General features: G+C 39.7%; 1 protein-coding gene across 1 annotated transcript in view; it reads left to right on the top strand.

Moving 5' to 3' along the window:
* nup93 (nucleoporin 93) overlaps window positions 1–22,353 on the top strand; it is a 116,579-nt gene that overhangs the window by 27,352 nt on the left and 66,874 nt on the right. Inside the window, exons 2-3 of the mRNA XM_078211031.1 lie at window positions 584–781; window positions 2,129–2,246. Coding sequence (XP_078067157.1) covers window positions 603–781; window positions 2,129–2,246 — 297 coding nt within the window. The 5' untranslated portion in view covers window positions 584–602. The remainder of the gene's footprint in view (window positions 1–583; window positions 782–2,128; window positions 2,247–22,353) is intronic.

The raw sequence follows: 22,353 nt of genomic DNA, 5'->3' as shown, positions 1-22,353 counted from the left end.
GTCCAACGCCGGCATCTCCACATCTTGACAAAACTAATCCATGCCTTTGACCCCTCCAAACTAAACTATTCCAATGATCTCCTGGCGAGGCTCTCATTCTCGGCCCTCTGTTGACTTCAGTTCATTAAAAGCTCAGCTGCCATGTGATATCCCATGTCCCAATATCCCAATCACCATCACAATCTTATCCTTGTTGGCCTACTTATACTCCTGTTCCCCAATTTATCATTTTAAGCTTCTAATTTTCATGCTCATGTCATTTTATGAATTTGTGTCTCCCCTTCTCCAATCAGCTTCAGCAGCCTCACCATGCCCCTAATAAACCCTCCTTTCTTACCCTGGTCTTGTGTGCATCTTCTGTTCCTTGATTAACCATAGACACTACTGCATCCTTAGAGCCCTTTGCCTCTTCACTTACCTTTTGGACTCTTGTAGCTCAATGCCTGTTTTTTTGATGTTTCTGAAGCATTATGGAATGTTTCTCTAAGTTAAGTGCATTGTGCAAATGCATTTTTTTTTAGTGTGTAAGCTGCCTTACATGCAGGGGTGCACTGGAATCTCTAATCTTTTTCTCTTTCTGCAGAACCCATTCCGTATTTATTATGGATGTGGAAGGTTTTGGAGAACTGCTGCAGCAGGCTGAGCAGCTTGCAGCAGAAACTGAAGGTGTGTCTGAGCTTCCACATGTAGAAAGAAACCTACAGGAGATTCAGCAGGCTGGGGAGGTCTTACGATCCAGGACCCTGACTCGCACATCACAGGAGACAGCCGATGTCAAAGCGTGAGTTTAAAGGCTGAGTTTCCTGAGGACTATCATGAATCCTAAGTGTAGTTTAATAGATATTTCATTGAGAATGTTGTAACAATGACGTTTCACCATTTTGGTGTAAAACTACTTGATACAAATTGAAGCAGGACTCCACTTGCCTTCACTAACATGTCCATTTGTATAAAATATGACATGATGTCCTGTGGTGCTCATGTCAAGTCGCATGATGTGCTGCTTTTATGAGGACAGACTGTTACACCATTTAATGAACAATTCATTACTTTGCTGCTAAGGTGGAAATCTGAGCTTTTAAGGATTCTTCTTCTTGATTTTTCTCTGCTTGAAGGCGGGCTCTTGACAATTATTTGCTGATCCACTGCAAAATGCTGAGAACTTTTTTCCAGAAAGTATTTTATTCATAGTGCCATGATTTCCTTATTATGACTATGATGAGATAGGCTGGAGGAGATGGAAGCCCATGTGTGTGGATCAGATTAGTGCCAACAGCTAGCCATCTAGCCAACTGGGCTAAATTGAGAGAAAATGCCCACTTAAGTAACTGACATAAGATCTTAGGCAAATCATTGGGTTCATTTTACTGCAAGTGTATAACCTTAAACAAATATTTAGATGCGCAATTTCAATGTAGATATATCTTGGATTTGTCCTGTATGTACTTTTTGTCTAAAATAAAAACCCCTGTTTTTCACTCCTGGGTTGTCTCTGTCAAGTGACACCCTGTTGCTGAGATGGCAGACAAGCTATCCTGTGCTTTGGATTGTGTTGTTCTTTGTTCTTTCATGGGATATGGGTTCTGCTCTGACAAGGCCAGCATTGTTGCCCCATCCCTAATTGCTCTTCAACTGAGTGGCTTGTAAACCCATTTCAGAGGGCATTTGAGAGTCAACCACATTGCTGTGGGGACTGGAGACTCATGTATGCCAGACCAGGTAAGGGTGACAGATTTCCTTCCCTAAAGGGCATTAGTGAACCAGATTGGTTTTTATGACAATCGATAGTTTCATGGTCATCATTACAGAGACAAGCTTTACGTTCCAGATTTTATGAATTGAATTTAAATTCCACCAGCTGTTATGGTGAGATTTGAATCCCTGGGCATTAGCCTGGGCCCCAGGATTACTATTCTAGGTCTCAGGATTGCTATTCTTACAGCATTTATGTCTTCTTTACATGTTTGTTTGAAAAGGATTTTGTATCAAGTGGAACCTAAACTTAATACAGTGTAACTGTAAATGCCTAAAACTAGCCCTGTATTTGAACAGGTGAGGGTGCAATAATTGTTGATGTGCAAGCTGTGAATAATGAGTTTCTTTTTTTCCCGTTTTGTTCTTTAAATAGGTCAATTCTGCTAGGTTCTAAAGGGTTAGACATATCCCACATCTCTCAACGATTGGAAAGCCTGAGTGCAGCTACAACTTTTGAGCCCCTTGAGCCAGTGAAGGACACTGATATACAGGTAAATGGAATTCTGCTCATGGGCTGTATTAGGGGATTTTCTGGGGGCTTCCCTCTGGTGCCATGTATTAAGCTGAACCCAGCTAATACAAAGACTTGCGAAAGACAGTGTGCAGTTAGACATTCTTTATTTGACCAACACGCATCGGGAGCGAGACAGCGGAGGATTCCAACTTCTTTCTGACATTACAGTATAAAATAGATATACCTTTTCGAAGGTTCGTTTCTCCCGCCCAACCTGTTATCCAAACTGGATGATCCAACTACATTAATACACATTATTTACCTTGGCCAATAGCATTCTACCTTCTAGCAGAATTGGAAATTCATTGGTCAATCGAACCCAGAGGTTCTTCTCTTCCAGCCAACCCCCCCCCCCCAATTGCCTAGCAACCTTACCTACGCAAATCCAGTAGGTTCAAGGGTCACCTTCACCACCTGCAAACCATGGGAACGGAGAGGGAGTAATTTCACCATGCCTGCTAGCTACCCTTGTCAATAAAAGCTGAATACGTCTATTCACTGCTACCACAAGCTAAATGCCTCTATTCATTTTATCACCTTGGTAGCTTACAGCTGCAGAGTTCCTTACTGATATTAGTGAATGTATTCTATACCTTATTGTTTCCAAAGAATGTCACCTGTCTAGTTCTCATTTCCCATTATGCTTTGGGGCAGGCTGCATCATGGCCAATGCTTACAAGACATTTCCAAAAGTCCATGCTGCGGGATTACTTGCCTAGTAACATGGCTCCTATGCGAGTATTCCCACAAAAGTACCATAATTGTGATGCGAAAAGAACGATATATTGATAGCTACATTCGGTTCAATATTCTATTTCCTGTTTTTTTATCACTATTACTGCAGCTGCAAAGTAATATGCTGCAAAATATGGAGCAGAATATGGCTCCTCTTATTTGCTGCAGTGATGATGACTGTAACCCAGGGAAAGGCCACATCATGCTATGCCTGACATCATAATGGTGCTTCATAATTATACACAAATGCTCAGTTCAACACATCATTAAATTTGGACCAATTTGGTCCGGTAATTTATTTTCGTTGTGGCATAATGAATTACACCATACTGATGTAATATCACACCTAAAACTTACCACAACCTGACTCTCCCTCAGCCAATTGTGATGCAAAGGCCAATTATATATAAATGTATCTCCATAGTTTCAATAAATTAAACAGTTTGAGTGAGACAGCGTAAAAAGACAGTACAGTACTTCCATTCCTGTATAGTGATATTTTCTTGCATCACATAAGTTGACAGGTTAACCTCGTAATTCAGATGGCTGTTGTTCAGTTTGGGGGTGGTTGGGCTGAGGCATGGGGAAGAGTCGTACAGTTGGTAGACAATGGTCAGACAGTAATAAATAAAGATGACATATGACCTTCCTGGAAAAGCTTTCAAGCTTTTGCATTCTATAATCCATTCTCCGCTGCTCCTGAAATGGGCAGTTTCCAGTTATAATTAAATTCCATTGATTAAAATTGGCAGCAATCATCTATTAAAATGTTATTGCCATTTAAGATGGCTGGGGATGCATTTCTCTGCTATTTCTAAACTGGGTACTGTCGTTTATCCATGTTTAACCTTTGAATATCCTTACTATTGCTTGTTTAATTTTTTTTCTTTAGCTAGATGTAATCTGAATTGATTCAACATTTCACTGGAGCCTTGTAACTGTTGATTTTACTTAGAACTCTGAATACCAATTTTCACATGACACCCTGATCATTCTGGTGAAAATATGGCTTTTACCTGCAACCAGAGGGCGAGCAGTTTTTGATTCTGTGTTGATTGGCATAACTATTATTGGAAAATCATCTTCTGTTCTTGATTGGCCAGTGAAAAGTAGCTGAATGATTTTTACAGAGGATGGATGAGCCAGCAGGAAGCTCCAAACAGAAATGCACCTTAAATCAGCTGACCAGTTTGCAACCCATAATGTTGAGAAATCGGAACTGCTGTAATTTCAATTGGTGGCTGTACGATGCAGTGTGGGAGTAGCAGATGGCTTGAAATAGAGGATGCTAAAATCTACATGCTTGAAGTAGGTGGGAGGGTACATTCAGTGCAAAATATTCCCCATACATTTTATTATTCGCTCTTTGAATTCTCTGTGCGTATGTAGTAAAAGTGTGGGCACATAATCTGGATGTTCATGGAAGTAATGTTTGTAAAGGATGGTGTCTCTTTAAGATGTTATAACTCCCCAATATTGTCTGCATCAGTCTTGCCTGTGGAATGGAAAAATCACTCCCAGGACTGAATTCTTAATCAAAAAACAAAATGCTGTGGATGCTAAAAACCTGAAATAAAAAAACGAAGTAATGAAAATGTTAATTCTGCTCCTCCATCTACAGGTGCTGCCAAGTCTGCTAAGCATTTCCAGTGTTCCTTTTGCAAACCCCCAATCCTCCCTTTTTGTCCTTGTCAAATAAATATTTACTACTTACACTTTGCAAGACTACAGCTCGGTGCATTTCTGCCAGGACATTTTGGAGATCACAAACCTGTTTATTAGATAACGTTGTTCATGCTGTCTTTATCTTGCAGAACACTGACTTGTATTTGAGGTTTCTACCGCTGCTGGTGAAATATTTTTTATACTTCAGAATCTTTTCACAAACATAGGTTGAGTAAAGGCTGTCTCTAGCAGTTTAAGAAAAAGCATGAGCAGTCTGATCACCTCCCATTCCCATTCATTACATTAGAGATGCTGTTTAAATAGAGCACGTAGCCTGGATTGATATATTAGCACTGCATTTTTTTTTGCAGAATGGTGTTTCTGAAGTGAGACAATAAACCAAGGTCCCGTTGACCTTTTCAGGTGGACCTGGATTCTGTGGCTCTATTTGAAGTTGCACATGGCGTACTGGCGTGCAATCCTTGTTTATCCCTAAACTAATACTAGCAAGAGTAGATTAACTGACCATTTATTTTAATTTGGTGCTTGCAAATTGGCTGTCAGTTTTGACTACATTACAATGAGGACTACATTTGAAGTGTTTTGGGATATCTGAGGATGTAATAAGGCATTGCATACATATGAGTTGGTTCATGTAATACTATTGAAGTTTGAGTAAAGTAAATCTGAGTTTGTTCAGTGCGCTGTCCTGTTTGGTCTAGCTAAGAATTAGCAGTGTTCACTCAACCAAACCATTTAACTTGCTGGCGAACAGCCTTGAAATGTACCAGACTTCCATTGTATTTTCCTCCCTATTTTCTCACCCCATTGCCATTCATCTGTAGCAGGCATCATAGTCAAAATAATCCTAACCTCATACACATGCATTTTCAACAGGGACATCGCATGCTTTCAGAAATTTGGAACCCAGACTGCTTTCTTCTCGGCCAGTTCTGATTCTCATCGTCTTGAGATTTTAAATATTTCTCTAGCCACAGATGCTACATAACCTACTTAGTGCTTCCAGCATCTTTTAGTTTTTTGTTTCAGATTTCCAGCATCCACAGTAATGTGCTTTTAGAATCAACTCTTAAGTTTCTGATCCATGCCCTTAAATCCCTTCACGTTCATGCACCACCTTAGACTAGACTGGAAGCCACATAGGTATCATTCCGAATGCACTTTCCTTCGTAACTCAGGAGCGCTAAAGAAATGCACATTATTGGCATTTCATTTGAAGACCCTTCATCAGAACTGGAAGTGATTTATGAGTACTGAAGAAAATAATGAAAATAAATGACATGTAAGAGATGAGTGTTTACTAACTTCCAACTCAAAGAAGTGCTTAATGGACTTGATTCTCTTCTGGTCTGTGAACAGGTCTCCAAAAAATATGTGAAGAGGTGAAAAAGTACTGGACAATTTATGCAGAACATGTCAATTGGGCATTAGAAAGCTGGAGTGAGGTAAAACAGGTTCAAATTGAAGGGCTATTATGTGGGAGGTAGATGGGGAAAAAGAGGAAGGTTACTGTAAATGGAATTTCATTGTGCTTTCATCTAAGCGATTTACAGATGGAATTACAGAGAGAAAATGAGGACGTTCAGAAAGCTGGATACCCTGCAATAGATTTGTAAAGGAATGCGGCCTTGTTTTGTATTTTAAATACTGCAGTTGGACAGAAGCATTGCATATTCATTTGTCGTCAAATATTGAGCCTATCGATGACTCAAACCCACACGCTGCAATTCCTCTGCATTGTCAAACAGAAACCTCAATTTCATTATCTTGTAATTCCCCCATTGAAAATGATGATACTTATCAGAGTAATGAGCTCATGTAAAATGTTTGTATTTAAGCTCAAATACTGTGTACCGTTCAGCCTTCTTTAAGAGTGGGGAAACCGTGATTTCAACTGAAAATTATATTTTACTGTGGGCTTATCAGTGGTTTGAAATTATAAGGCTAATTGCTGTCTGTCCCAGAAGCAGTAACTCCCAGAATCTTTCTTCTGTGGCATTATATTTAGCTTCTACTGAAATGAAGCATTTTAAAACACAATCATATATTTGCTCCCCGCTGAGGTGTTAGTGCTGCCTCAGCTTCCACCTTCTGCTAATAACCAATTGCTGAAGAAGCTTTGGGAGAAAATTTGCAGACAGATGACTTTACCATGTAATTTATTTCAGTTTTATGGTGTAGATTTCTGTAATTGTTAAAAATGTGGATCTGTTTCTTGGGTTTCAATGTTTTAAGGAGCAATTTACACTCTTTGTGGACATGTTACCATCCAATGAGGGTTCCCATTTATACTTTTCTTTGAGTGTGGCATCCTTCTTTTCCCAATCTTGACCTGCGCAGGAAAAGCGAGCAATCTGCCATTATGTTAGTCTTGTGGTTATGTGACTGGTTTAGTAATCCAGAGGCCTGGACTAATAATCCAAAGAACGCAAATTCAAATCCCACCATGGCAATTTGAGTTGAGTTTAGAACATATGTATGCAAAAGTGAGTATCAGTAAAAGTGACCATGAAACTGTCAGATTGTTGTTAAAATTGGGAAGGAGCATAATTCCTGTGGCTTGGCCTGTGTGCCACTTTAGTTTCACAGCAAACTCTTAAACTGGTTAACTCTTAATTGCCTCTGAAGTGGTCTCGCAAGTCATCCAGTTCTGGGATCATGTTAACCCAGTACCTAAGCCCTGAGAATTAAGTTTTAAGAATTGCATTTTGCTGTGGTGATGTTCCCAAAATGTAAGCAGTACTCCAAATGAGGTCATAGTCTGACCAAGGCCCTGCACAACTCGACAGTCATTTCACTTTTGTATTCCCACTCAATTTAGTCCATTATCCTTTTTAATTGCTTTCTTCACCTGTGCACTGGCTTTCAATGATTTGTTTATCTGGCCATCTAAATTTCTTTGGTCCCTTCATACTGCATAATCTCTCAATGTCCGGGAAACATTTCAAATAGTCTTTTTCAGATCCAGGTGGATGACTTGACATCTGCCCCTATTGGGAGCTCCATCAGTGCATTGTTTTGCTGTCTCATCTAGTCTTGTCTGTTTCCCTTTGTAACTTACTGCTCCTATCCACAAATAGCATGGTGCCTCCTAACTTGGATATATAATTCTATTCATTTTACTAACTCATTAATACATAAGGAGAAAAGCGAAGGCCACAGTACAAATCCCTGGGGCACACCACTTGTCACATTCCATCAATCGTAATATTCTATTTATTCCTAGTGTGTGTCTCCTACAGTTCAATTCTGCACTTTCAGTTTTGATATGTTGTGTGGAATCTTATGTTTTCTAAAAGTCCAAAGTTGTTAGACATTCTTATATCCACCATGCTGGTGACCTCAAAAACACAACTGAATTAATTAGAAATGGTCTTCCCCTCACAGATCCATGCTGATCTGATACAGATACACTGTCACTTTGTTCCTGATAGATTAAAGTAAGTTTCTCCAACTGATATTAAATTGACAGGTCTATGGTTACCTGGTTACTTCCTTTTCTCCTGTTTAAATAGTGGCATTTGCAATTTTCCAATTGATGACACAATTCCTGACTCTAAAGAGCATTGTAAACCTATGACTGACCCCCTCAATTTCCTCACCTTTATATTAAATTATGTCCTGGCAAATTATCTGTTTTAAGTTCCAGTATTTCTTGCACTGTCATTTTTAAAGCAACAAGTCCATTAAGTTTCTCTCAATTATGTGCTACTGGTGTTCCACTTGAAAGCAGGTATGAAGCATGGAATCTTTGGGTTGGTATGCCAGTGCCCAGTGCTACCAGGTTACTCGGGAATTAACAATGACTTGACTGCCAGCTAACCATTGCAGGTTGTAGATGAGTGCTTCAGAAAGACTTCATGCTGTATAGATTTTGCATTCTCTGGCGGTACTTCCTCAAGAGAACAGGAATAAACCCGTGTAAGTGCTTATTTTCAAAGACTATTGTGTTTCCCTAAATAGGGTCAGTTACTCGGGGGCATAAGTTGAGAATGAGGGAGAAAGTTTAAAAGGGATGTAAGGGGCAAGTTTTTCACATACAGGATGGTGAATGCCTGGAACGCGCTGCCGAAGGAGGTGGTGGAAGCAGATTGTATAACAACGTTCACGGGGCAAGTGGATAGATGCATGAATAGGCAGTGAATCGAGGAATATGGACCACATAGAGGCAAGAAAATATTAGACTAGAAAGGCAGACTCGGTGGACTGAAGGGCCTGTTCCTGTACTGTACTGTTCTTTGTTCTCAACAGAAAATCAATCTTTTGCGTTATCTTTAAGAGCAAATTTTGAACTACGTTATATTTGAAAAGTTGCATTTTAAACACCTTGCTATAATAGAAGTTTTATTTTACATTTTTCCCTCCGTTTAGCCGCATTAACCTATTAAGTTTGAACTAAGTGCAGAGCTAAATTACATTTAATTGGAGAATGTGTTCTCTTGTATTGCTCTCCAGTGCTCCTTGATTATGTTTAACTGAAACTGTATCTTTCAGATCTTCCATACAAACTTGATATTCTTTTACACTGGAGATTTTACTGGGTTTAATTCTATAAAATTGAAACACCAAAAGCCTGGCATGGGTGTTAAAAGCATTTGGGCTGATTGTGGAGTTGCAAAGAGCTGAGCTAGTTTTGAAATTGTAAAATAAGAGCAGGGGATGCGTGAGTATTGATGAAAATTAATACTGATGTAAGTGTTGTATTTGCAGTATGCATGTTATTACCTAAACCAAACCATTAGCCTTTTGAGTATATCCTTTGGGTTTTTTTTCAAATGTTGAATTAACACAAATTAATTTGGGTTTCCAAAAATCAAATTAGGCCACCTGTTACAAGAGCATGTGCCATTTTAATTGATGTGTTGGGAGCTACACTTCAGTTTGCAATAGTGAGAAAAATATTACCCAGTTACTTTCCGGTCCAGTCTGATTCTAATATTGATTTTCAACCTTGTCTTTTGTCCCTTGCCCTTGAAATTATCAGTTGCATTTTGCATGTGCATGACTTTCTTTTTTGTTCATGGAATGTGGACATAACTGGTGAGGCCAGCATTAATTAGTCATTCCTGATTGTCCTTGCAAAGGAAGTGGTGAGGCACTGCCTTGAACCGCTGCAATCTGTTTGTTGTGGGCATAGCCCACAGTGGTTTTGAAGAGGGCGTTTCAAGATTTTGACCAGGCAACAATGAAAGAACAGCAAAATATTTCCAAGTCAGATGGTGTGACTGGAGGGAATGTGCAGGCAGTGGTGTTCTCTGCATCTGCTGCCCATGTCTTCTGGGCAGTAAAGGTCAATGATTTACGAAAAGCTGCCAGAGAAAATTGGTGAGTTACTGCAGTGCATCTCGTAGCTGGTATACTCTGCCTGCAAATTGTACTGGTGAAGAAAGGAATGATATTTAATGTGGTGCCAAACAAGTGGGCTGCTTTTGGCCTGCTTTGATCAAGAAAATCCAATGGAATGAAAAACAAAGTTAAACAAACTTATCACAGTGTTGTGCTGCATGGTGTGATAGGAGTATGTTTGAATAGTCACTGATGGTCATTACTTGTTGCTGAACAACTATTGATTTTATAGTACAGCTGCTTTTTTTTGAAAGCACCATTGAAAGTTACATGAATTGAATCAATTAACTTTAATTTTTGCCAGGAATCAGAGACCTGTATTACATTGGGAGGAAATTGAGCATGTACATTATTTTATGTAAAGTTTTCCATCTTTCTGACTTCTTCTAAAGGTGTTGACTGGTGATCAGAAATAGTTGAAGGATTTTTGAGGCTGTGGACAACCTGAGCATGCAAGTTCTCTCCACACCCCTTGCACAAGCCTCCCCAACCCAGTAAAACACAAACGTGTGGTAAAATGCATGGAGAAATGTACCCATAGAATGTGTATACACTGCATTCACAACATTGTGAGATATTTTATGCAAAAATTAAACAGTGATTGTATGCAGGTTTGTTTTGTATCACGATGTGTTTCTCTCCATTTCTGAGCATGGTTACTGTAAACCCAATGTAAATTCAGCCCTGCTGATGCTGTAGTGCATTTCTCCTGGCATCAATGGCCCTCTGATATTTGGCTCAAGCAACCATTCTTCATTTGGAGGGAGGGGGGGGCGGTGCCAAGATAGAATATCAGAATGGAGTGAGAGTAACAATGATTGCCTGAACTGGATGATGTCTTTGCCTGTTACTCTCAGTACAAAATATCTATAATGAAATGAAAAAAGTGACCAAAACACAATATTTAGGCTACTTCCTAACTATTAAACATTCTAAGGTTTTACTAGCTACTCTGTGTATCTTAGATTTCAAGGTTACGCACGTACGTGGATGGCAGATAGGAGTAAGTAATCTGCATATTTCAGGGATATTTAAGTAATTGTAATACTGCTACTATTATTGTTGCTGGGATTAGCTATCTTGGTAAAACCAGGCATTTTCCTGGTCAGGATGACTCAGTACCACATCAAATGTGAGTTATCAGGAAGTCAGACTTTTGCACCACTGCAGCAGTTTTATTTTCAGTAATCAAATGAAAATATCTTTGGTCAGCATCTGTTCATAAAAGTAAGAAACAAGGTCAGAATCAATCACCCTTACTTACAGGCTTATTGGGGCCATTGCCCATCGATTGGAAATAGTTAAGATGAATCTGATGTGCTGCCAAAAAATTAAAAATTAATGTTTACTATTGAGCTACAATCGTGATTCTATACTTAGCAACTTTGATTGTAGAACTTATAGAGCCATTAATAATGACTTGATTATGGAGCCAAGTAATGGTAACCTTGAAACCTGAGATGCATCTTGTGGCTGGTAAAATCTTGGAATGTTTAATCGTAGTGAGGTACTCAATGCTTTGTTTTGGCCACTGTTTAGCTTTTTATTTATAACAATATTTTAAAAAGCATATTCCATCTCATAGCCTTAATTTAGGCAAGACCCAAAGATAGGTGGGAAAGTAATCTGTGAAGAGGACATAGTCTCCAAAGGAATATAGATAGATTAAATGAGTGGTAGATGGAGCATAATGTGTGAAAATGTGAAATTGTCCACTTGGGTAGGAAGAATAGAGAACACTATATCATTTAAATGGAAAGAGATTACAGAACTCTGTGGTACAGCGGGATCTGGGTGTCTTGGTACAGCAATCACAAGAAGTTAGCATGCAGTTACAACAAGTGATTAGGAAGGCAAATAGAATGTTGTCATTTTTTTGGAAGGGAGATGGAATTTAAAATAGGGATGTTTTACTACACTTATACAGGACATTGGTGAGACCACATCTGGAACACTGTAGTTTTGATCTGCTTATTTAAGAAAAGATGTAATTGCGTTAGAAGCAGTTCAGAGAATGTTCATTCAATGGACGCCTGGGATAGTGGGATTGCCAATTATGAGAAAAAGCTGAGCCTGTATTCAGTGGAGTTTAGACGAGTAAGAGGTGATCTTATTGAAACCAATAAGATCCTGAGGGGACTTGACAGGGTGGATATTGAAAGGATGTTCCCCCTTGAGACACGAACAAAACAACACAGTTTAAAAATAAGGCTTCTCCCATTTAAGAAGGAGATGAGGATTTGTTTTTTCTTTGGAGGGTCGTGAGCCTTTGGAACACTCTTCCCAGGGGATCAATGGAAGCAGGGTCATTGAATGTTTTTAAGGCAGAAACCTTGACTAACAAGGGAGTCAAAGGTTATTGGGTAGGTGAAGGTGGAGTTGAACCCACAATCAGATCTTCCATGATCTTTTGAGTGATGGTTCAATGGCTCCTGCTCCTAATTCATATATTTGTCTGTCTTCCATTCATAAAATTACACTATGTACTTTAATTGGCATTGGTAAGAAAAAACTAGTTGTGTCATTTGATATGCTGATGTCTAAATCCAGATGTGACTAAAACATTTGCATAACATTTAATATGTTAAAATGTGAAACCAAGTTATGATGTTGCAAGGCAAGTAACTCATAGACAGCATTGGCAGTTTGATTGTGTCCAAATGCATTAACTCTTCCTCTGTGCTATAGATTCTGTTAGGATACCAGATCAGAAACCCCAGCGTATATTAACAAGTCAGACTAGTCTGCAACAGTTTGCTATTTTGGCATTAATGTGAGGATATGACATTCACTCCGGGTGCGATTTTACTGACACTGGGGAACTTTTATCTTTAAATTTTATTTAACACAGTTTAACTATTACAAATAAATGAGCTTAACTTTTGACAATTGAACAATACTTAAATAAGACAAGATGCAATTCTTAACTGCTAACTTTTCACTGAGTTCCAATTCAAGCAATATTCCTTTTATAGGCTTAAGCCCTCTCTTTAAAATTAGTTAGCAAAACACAGGCATACTTGCTTGTCACAGGTTAATAGTCCTCGAATTTTTAGAACACCTCTAGAGAGAGATAGAGCCACCAACAGGTGGCTCTTTTGGCAGTCTGGGCAGCAACTGCTTGTATTTTTAAAAATGAAACTGAAACAGTGTTTCTTCCCTTCAAGCTTAACTCCTCCCATTAAACACATGACTCTGGCCCTATCAATCAACCTGATCAAAACTTTACACTAAAACCCCCAGGAGAAACCCAAGTAAATACAAATGCATTAGTTCTGCTTAAAACAAACACTTCAGGTCTAAAATGAGTACTTATCCTGTGCTCCAGGTTACCAGTTTAAAGGTTTTCCTAGACAAATCAGCACCTTGCAAAACAGATCTCAATTCTAAACATACCTCTTACAAGGCATATGATATAGATATATTTATTAAAGGCGCAGTATCATTACAATTCAAAAAGGCAACTACAGAAGCAATAAAGTCCTGATTTTCGATCTGCTCAGTAAGAGATGCATCTGGAGTTCATGTTTGAAATGTGCATAAAGCCATCAAAAGAATTGCCTGCATAAGTCAGGCTGCTCATCTGCAACTAAAAGTCTGTCCATTTTGGCATCTAATAACCACCCACATAAATGGTCAACAATATTTAATGCAAAGCTATGGGAAGGATTTTACTGTGCATTTCCTAAGGTCAAATATGTAATGCATGCAGCTGAAGGCTGGTGCACAGTCATCTCAGAGCTAGCATTGCAATCTGCTTTACCATTTTTCTTCATTAGGGGACATGGTATTATATGACATGATGCCTGCGTTGGAGTTGAACTGAAGCTCTCACTAATCTTGTGACTTGCAGTGGAAAAAGTCATTTTGTGCCTATCAAGTTGGCTGGAAAGAAAAAATTAGCATTTATATAACTTCTTATCACATCCTTGGGATATCTCAGAGCTTCAGAACCAATGAATTACTTTTGAGGTGCAGTCACTGCTATTATGCAGGCAAATGTGGCAGTCAGTCTGCACATCAAAGGTCCTACTAACTAAACAAGATGAATGACCAGCTCGGAAATTTATGGGGAGCCTTAACTCTGATAATTACTGAACTTTCGAATAAAAATGTAATTTGTTGTAACGTAGACAGATGAGGCAACCAGCTTTCACAGATGAACCTCACACAAGCAACAAATCAGATAAATGGCTAATCATTTGTTTTGATGATGTTGGTTGTGAGATAATTGTTCAGTGCACCACTCTTACTTCATTCACTTCAGCAGCAGTCACAGGCTTTGTCTAATGACTTGTCCAAAACTCAGTTCATCCAACAAGGCAGCATTCTCTCAATGCTGCACTGAAGTCTCAAATTATGTGTTGCAAGTTCTGCTGTAGAGCTTGAATTTACAACATTGGAACAGAGCAAAGACTGCAAATCACTTGAGCTAAATTGATGCCCAATCTAGAAGTATATCTGATGACTGGCACACTACACTATTTTGTATAGTGCTGTAATTGCTTTAGATTCCGATACATTGGTGAGCACAGCATTTTAAATTCTGTTTGGTAAATGGTCTTAGAACAAAGAACAATACAGCACAGGAACAGGCCCTTCGGCCCTCCAAGCCCGCGCCGCTCCCTGGTCCAAACTAGACCATTCTTTTGTATCCCTCCATTCCCACTCCGTTCATGTGGCTATCTAGATAAGTCTTAAACGTTCCCAGTGTGTCCGCCTCCACCACCTTGCCCGGCAGCGCATTCCAGGCCCCCACCACCCTCTGTGTAAAATACGTCCTCCTGATATCTGTGTTAAACCCCCTCCCCCCCTCACCTTGAACCTATGACCCCTCGTGAACGTCACCACCGATCTGGGGAAAAGCTTCCCACCGTTCACCCTATCTATGCCTTTCATAATTTTATACACCTCTATTAGGTCACCCCTCATCCTCCGTCTTTCCAGTGAGAACAACCCCAGTTTACCCAATCTCTCCTCATATCTAAGCCCTTCCATACCAGGCAACATCCTGGTAAACCTCCTCTGCACTCTCTCTAAAGCCTCCACGTCCTTCCGGTAGTGTGGCGACCAGAACTGGGCGCAGTATTCCAAATGCGGCCGAACCAACATTCTATACAACTGCAACATCAGACCCCAACTTTTATACTCTATGCCCCGTCCTATAAAGGTAAGCATGCCATATGCCTTATTCACTACCTTCTCCACCTGTGACGTCACCTTCAAGGATCTGTGGACTTGCGCACCCAGGTCCCTCTGCGTATCTACACCCTTTATGGTTCTGCCATTTATCGTATGGCTCCCCCGTACGTTAGTTCTACCAAAATGCATCACTTCGCGTCTATCTGGATTGAACTCCATCTGCCATTTCTTTGCCCAAATTTCCAGCCTATCTATATCCTTCTGTAGCCTCTGACAATGTTCCTCACTATCTGCAAGTCCAGCCATTTTCGTGCCGTCTGCAAACTTACTGATCACCCCAGTTACACCTTCTTCCAGATCGTTTATATAAATCACGAACAGCAGAGGTCCCAATACAGAGCCCTGCAGAACACCACTAGTCACAGGCATCTAGCTGGAAAAAGACCCTTCCACTACCACCCTCTGTCTTCTGTGACCAAGCCAGTTCTCCACCCATCTAGCCACCTCCCCCTTTATCCCATGAGATCCAACCTTTTGCACCAACCTACCATGAGGGACTTTGTCAAACGCTTTACTAAAGTCCACATAGACGACATCCACGGCCCTTCCCTCGTCAACCATTCTAGTCACTTCTTCAAAAAACTCCACCAGGTTAGTGAGGCATGACCTCCCTCTCTCAAAATCTTGTTCTGATTTCTCTTCTCCAGGAGTCCAAGATGAAGCATGGGTTCTAACATGCAGCAGTAACAGCAACTGGTATTTATATAGCGTCTTGAACATAAAATCTCTTGAGATGCTACACAAGAACATTATAAACAAAAGATGTCACTGAGCTACATGAGCGCAGATGACCAAAAACCTGGTTAGACGTAGGTTTCAAAAGAGTGTCTTAAAAGAGGAAGGTATAGACAGGCAGCCTGGTGTAGGGAGGATAATCCAGAGTTTATAGGCCCACACAACTGAAGGTGCAACCTCTAATGGCATAGCATTTAAAACCTGTGAAACAATTGATGCCAGAATTAGAGGGGCGTAGAAATCTTGAGGGTTGTGGGGCCGGAGGAAGTTAGAGATGGGGAAGAGTGAAGCCGTGGAAGGTTTTAAAATTAAGGCATTGCATGGTCTGGAGCCAGTGTATGTCAATGAACGCAGGGATGATAGGTGAATGGGACTTGGTGCAAGTTGAGACACGGGCAGTGAAGCTTTCGATGACCAAGTTCATAGAAGGTAGGCCAGCCTAAAGTGCATCAGAATAGTCAAATCTGGAGGTAATAAAGTCATGAATGAGGGTTTCAACAGCCGATGAACTGACGTCATCTCTGGGTCAAACGCGACACCAAGGTTCCAAACAGACTGATTCAATCTCAGACTGTTGCCACGCAGAGAAATGGAGTCAGTAGTTAAGAAATAGATTTGGAGCGAGAACCAAAAACAAAGGCTTCATTTTTCCTAATATTTAATTGGAGAAAATCTCTACTCATCCATTACTGGATGTTGGCCAAGCTGTCTGATAATTTAGCAACTGTGGAAGGGTTAAGTGAATTGATAGTGCGGTAGAGCTGGGAGTCGACGGCAAAAACTGAAGCTGTGTTTTCGGATGATATTATCAAGGAACAATAAGTAGATGAGGAATAGGGGAGGGCCAAGGACACATCCATAGGGACTGGGTTGGGGTTGTGGGGGGGCTAGGCAGAGTATGGGAGCAGGAAAAGAAACCATTGCAGGTGATATTCTAGTAATGGTTAGATAAGAATGGAAATGGGAGAATAGTACCACCCAGCTGAATGGATGACGATGGAGAGGCATTTGGAGAATCACGAGGTTAACCATGTCAAAGGCTGCAGACAGATTGAGAAGGATGAGGAGGGAAGGTTTATCTTTGTCACAGCATTTGTGACTTTAAGAGCCGTTTCGCTACTATGGCAAGAGTGGAAACCTGATTGGAGTAATCCAAACCTGAAGTTCTGGGGAAAATGTGTGTGGATTTGAGGTGACAACAAGGACTTTGAATAGGAAAAGGAGGATGGAGATGGGACTATAGTTTCCAACAATGGTGGGGTAAAGAGATTTGATTTTTGAGGAGAGGTGTGATGACGGATCAAATGAGAGGGGGACAACACCTGAAAGGAGCAAACCATTAGCTATATCGGCTAACATGGGGACCAAGAGGGGAAGTTAGTAGTCAAAGATTTAGTAAGATTAAAGTTGAGAAGTATGGCGGAAGGGCAGTGGGGAAGCATGAAGGATGTAGAGAATGTCTGGGCTAGTGGGGGGGAGGATCTCTATCTTAATGGCAAAGAAGTCAATGAGCTCCTTGAACTTATTATTGGTGAGGTTGGAGTGCCAGAGCAGAGGAGTTTAACAGAACGGTTTGCAGTAGAGACATGAAATCAGGAATTATCCTTGTATTCCAGGATGTTCTTTGAATGGGGACCCGTTTAGCAGCTGAGAGCAGAACTCAGTAGTGATGTATGTAGTCCAGATCTGGTGATGGATGGCTAACCCAGTTGTCCACCACATCCTTTTGAGTCTGTCTATTTTGTATTTAAGACCCATTTCCCTACTATTCACAATCTGACCAATCAAGATGACTTTGACAAAGGGTCCTTTAGGCTCAACGTCAGCTCTTTTCTCCCCTTACAGATGCAGCCGGACCTGCTGAGATTTTCCAGCATTTTCACTTTTGGAATCAAGACGACTCATCCTGTTCACGTTAGGTGTCAATCGTTTCAAACAGATGGAGACTAGCGACTTCTAATGAACAAAGTTTTAGTTATTCAATGAAGAAAATGCTTGTTAATTGTTAAAATTTCTTGACTTATTCAGCTTTAAATAATAGGTAGCACAGCATCAGGCAATATTTGCTTTCCTTTTTGGTCACTCCCAGTTATTCCTTATTAACCCTTGAGCATAACCCAATCATCATTGAAAATAATTGGTAGTTCTAAGAATGCTGTTAGTCATGAATTCCCAGAATTCAACGCAGTAGCTCATAATGCTGTTTTCTAAGCCACTTTTCCAATTTACAGTCCATCCAATGTTACTGTTAGCCAACAGCAAGGAAAAAACATTCAATAAGAGAAGTTGTCACAATGTGCCTAATTATCAAGTGTATCTAATTAAGACACATGGAATAAACTAACTGTGTGAACTTGTTCTTTAACTTAATTCTTCATATGTATTAGTGTAGTGGGCTTTTTCCGATAATGGTTGTAGCTGCTAGGGAGGGGATGGTCAAGAATCAACTGGTCTGTTAGCATTGTGTAGGGCCCAAAAGAGGGCCCTCCTTTAAGGCCTAATGTACTATTTATAGGAGTTGTTACAGTCTGGGAGTAGAACTAACATGATTATTGAAGATTGCTTTGTATAGGAAGCTTTCTTAAATACCAGAAAAGCCTGTTGCATGCATGTACTTTTGCAGTAAACTCTACATAACTACTGCTATTAAAGGCTTATAAAGTGATGTCTCGTTTTGTTGTTTCCTTTTGAACTTACAAAATGGTTCTTTAATTTAATATACTACTGTGTTGCAAGAATAGCAAATTGACAGAGTCCAAACAATATCTTGAAGATAGCACTTTTTTACATGGAGAAAGCTGAAGGTTCAAGGACAATTTAAACTGATCACTCGGGGCTTCTTTTCTTCTGGATCAATTAACAAATCCTATCAATTATTTTCTATCATGTAGGTTTGCAGTGTGTAGTGGAGCAAGGAATAACTTGCTCAGTCTTTGCAGGTAGGTTGGTGGTTGTTTCCGCTCTCTTCCAGTAGATGTGGGTTCTGTGAAGAATCAATCTATTTCTTATCAAGGTAGTTCTCTTGCATTGGATTAATTTCAGAGTTTCCTGGTTGCATTAGTTTCTGACAAGAAAACTTATTTATTTTCCCTTAAATGTAGAACCACCATCACCAATTAATTCACCAAATTATTTAAGGCCAAAGTTCTATAGTGGCATAATATAAGCAATATAAAACACCCCTTCCCCTTCATGTCCCTCCAGTCTGCCCCCTGTTCTGACATTTCTATTTGTTAATTAAACTTAACCAGTTTCTCTCTCCCATCAATTCATTGATTTTTGGATCTGGAAATGCTTATATTTGCATTTGGTATGTGATTAGCTACAGACCAATTTTAAATCTGGTTTGTTGTCTTTTATTGTCCTAAATTGTCCTTTCTGTGTGATCTCAAATCAACTAATGCTTGGGCACTGCCTTAGTAACTTCCAACCTAATATAATATCAGCTGTTCCTCCAGTTCTCTCATTGTTAATGAAGCATGAATGACGAGCAGCAATAAAGCCTTGACTTTTTAGCCATTCTTCAGTCGCATTAAGAAATGAGAAGACATAGAACTAGTGTAGCTAGTTTTTTTTGTTTTAAATGAATGGTACTCAAGGGTTGACTTAGGGGGAAATGCAGTGAGTGATCAGTTCAATTTACTAAGTCTGAGCAATTGCTAATGGGTATTGCGGTGTCCACACTGCTCACACATCTGTACTATTACATTAGCTGCTGTTAAAAAACTGTGCTCTAATAGTCACTCACTTCCTGTTATAATGACCACAATGGTACTCTGAGGCTTCATTAGCGATTAAAGACATGATAGTTTTTACTGTACATCCTGGTATAGCTTTTGTCTCTGTTTAGTTATTCAGCTATTCATCTAATTATAATGCGCATAGATTTAATGCTAGAATGCTTGTTTCTATTAATTTCCTTTTTTCTCACTTTTAAAGATTGGAGTGCTACAAGGAGTTCCAGTATGGCACAATGCACATCTCCTCTTGTCTACTTTAGTCACACTCTGGATCTTTTCCATTCCTTCCTCTAATAGAATGCATTTGTGGCATTTCTGTTTTCCGTATTTGATGTTTGACCTTGTCAGGCAAAATGTGCTGGGGACAAAATCTATTCCACTTATTAATTATTTTAAGAATAAAGAACTAGTTTTGAGAGGAGGCCTTTCTCTTTGTTTTAAATAATGGTAGTTATTTGTCTATTTATTCTATTTAATTGATATGCTGCGAAGTGCAAATAAAGCAAAGATTTAAGTGCTGGTTACACATTTATGTTATTTATGGCTTCTGTACTAATGGCTTCTTCTTACTTGGTGAGTGCATATATTAAGTGAGAAACAAGACTCCATGTAGCATCTGTACAAGTCCAAGAAACCCGCACGCTAAATGTTAAAACAAAATGGAGGAGGCAGAGGGAAGACCTGTGGGATATAATTTGTATCATATTACTGGGATGACCCTAGAGAAATTTGACAGTAAATTATGGTCAATGGTCAAGTGAAATATTCCCCTTATTTCAAGGTCTTTTATTTTTATGTATTTTGCACACCCCATACGTTAAGTAGGAATTTAGTTAAAAGAATTTGAAAATATTATTTCTAAACTTCAACTGTACTGCATAGATTTTATGGTTATTTTGATGAAACATTTGGAACCATTTTTGCCTCCTACATTGCTGGCTTTTAATTGTAATGCAAGTAGGAGGCAAAGAAGAGAATACTGTTTCTACCCCACAGGTAAGTTGGCCTGAATTATGTGGATTGCACACTTTGGGAGTTCGTAACAAAAAGCTGTATTTATTAGATTTTAAAAAGCAACATCAGGATAATTGTGTAACTACAGTGGTTGCAATTGAAACTTTTTGACAGGATAGGTTGTGTACTATTGCAAACTAGTCAACTAATGAGTTTGTAATTGGAGTAATGGTGGTGGAAATAGGACATGAATTGGTCACAGGAGGAATCAACAGTTCAATTAGGAGAATCATTTCAATATTTGCAAATGAATTGCAAAATTTATTGGAAAAAATTCTGAGACCAGGATAACTCTTCCTTTAGAAGGCACTAGTGTACAGTGTTCAGTTGTACACTGTGCACAGTGTACTGTGTACAGTTCTGGTCACCGTATTATAGAAAGGATATTATTAAACTAGAAAGAGTGCAGAAAAGATTTACTAGGATGCTACTGGGACTTCATAGTTTGAGTTATAAGAAGAGGCTGGATAGACTGGGACTTTTTTCTCTGGCGCGTAGGAGGCTGAGGGGTGATCTTATAGAGGTCCATAAAATAACGAGGGGCATAGATCAGCTAGATAGTCAATATCTTTTCCCAAAGGTCGGGGAGCCTAAAACTAGAGGGCATAGGTTTAAGATGAGAGGGGAGAGATACAAAAGGGTCCAGAGGGGCAATATTTTCACATAGAGGGTGGCGAGTGTCTGGAACAAGCTGTTAGAGGTAGTAGGAGAGGCAGGCACAGTTTTGTCTTTTAAAAAGCATTTAGACAGTTAAATGGGTAAGATGGATATAAAGTGATATGGGCCAAATGCAGGCAATTGGGACTAGCTTAGGGGTTTAAAAAAAAAGAGCGCATGGACAGGTTGGGCCAGAGGGCCTGTTTCCATGCTGTAAACCTCTCTGACTAATTAAAGGCAGTCAGCATGGATCTATTAAAGAAAGCTTGTGGCTGATATTAAATTTTTTGAGGAGGTCATAAGAAGAATCGACTGAAAGTAGTGTAGTTGCAGTCGTCTATATGGATTTTAGCAAGTCCTTTGATTCAGTCCCATATGGTACGCTGGTCACAATAGTAAAAGCCCATGTGATCCAAGGCAAAGTGGTGAATTGGATCCAAAATTGACTCAGGCAGGAAGCAAAGGGTAGTGGTTGATAGGTGGTTTTTTCTGGCCTGGAAGGCTGCTTCTAATGGGGTTCTGTGGGGCTCAGTACTAGCTCCCTTGCTTTTTGTGGTGTATGTTAATGATTTGGTCTTGAAATAGGGATATGACTAAGAAGTTTGCAGATGATGTCAAAGCTAACAGTGTGATTGATAATGAAGAGGAAAGCTATAAGTTGCAGAAAGGTATCATTGGACTAATTGGTTAGGCGGACCAATGGCAAATGGAATTTAATTCGGAGAAGTGCAAACTAATGGACATATGGAAAGCTAACCAAGCAAAGAAATACACAGTAAATAGTAGGATACTGAGCGGAGTTCAAGTCCACAGATCCCTGAAGGCGACTGGACAGGTAGCTAATGTGGTTAAGAAGGTATACCAAATGTTAGCCTTGAGTAGCTGAGACATAGAATGCAAGAAGTTGGAGGTAATGCTGAATTCTTATAAAATGCTAGTTTGGTCACAGCTGAAGTACTGAGTACAGTT

The sequence above is a fragment of the Mustelus asterias genome, chromosome 4, assembly GCF_964213995.1.
Source record: "Mustelus asterias chromosome 4, sMusAst1.hap1.1, whole genome shotgun sequence".
NCBI lineage: Eukaryota > Metazoa > Chordata > Chondrichthyes > Carcharhiniformes > Triakidae > Mustelus > Mustelus asterias.
This window is presented reverse-complemented; position numbering and strand designations above follow the sequence as displayed.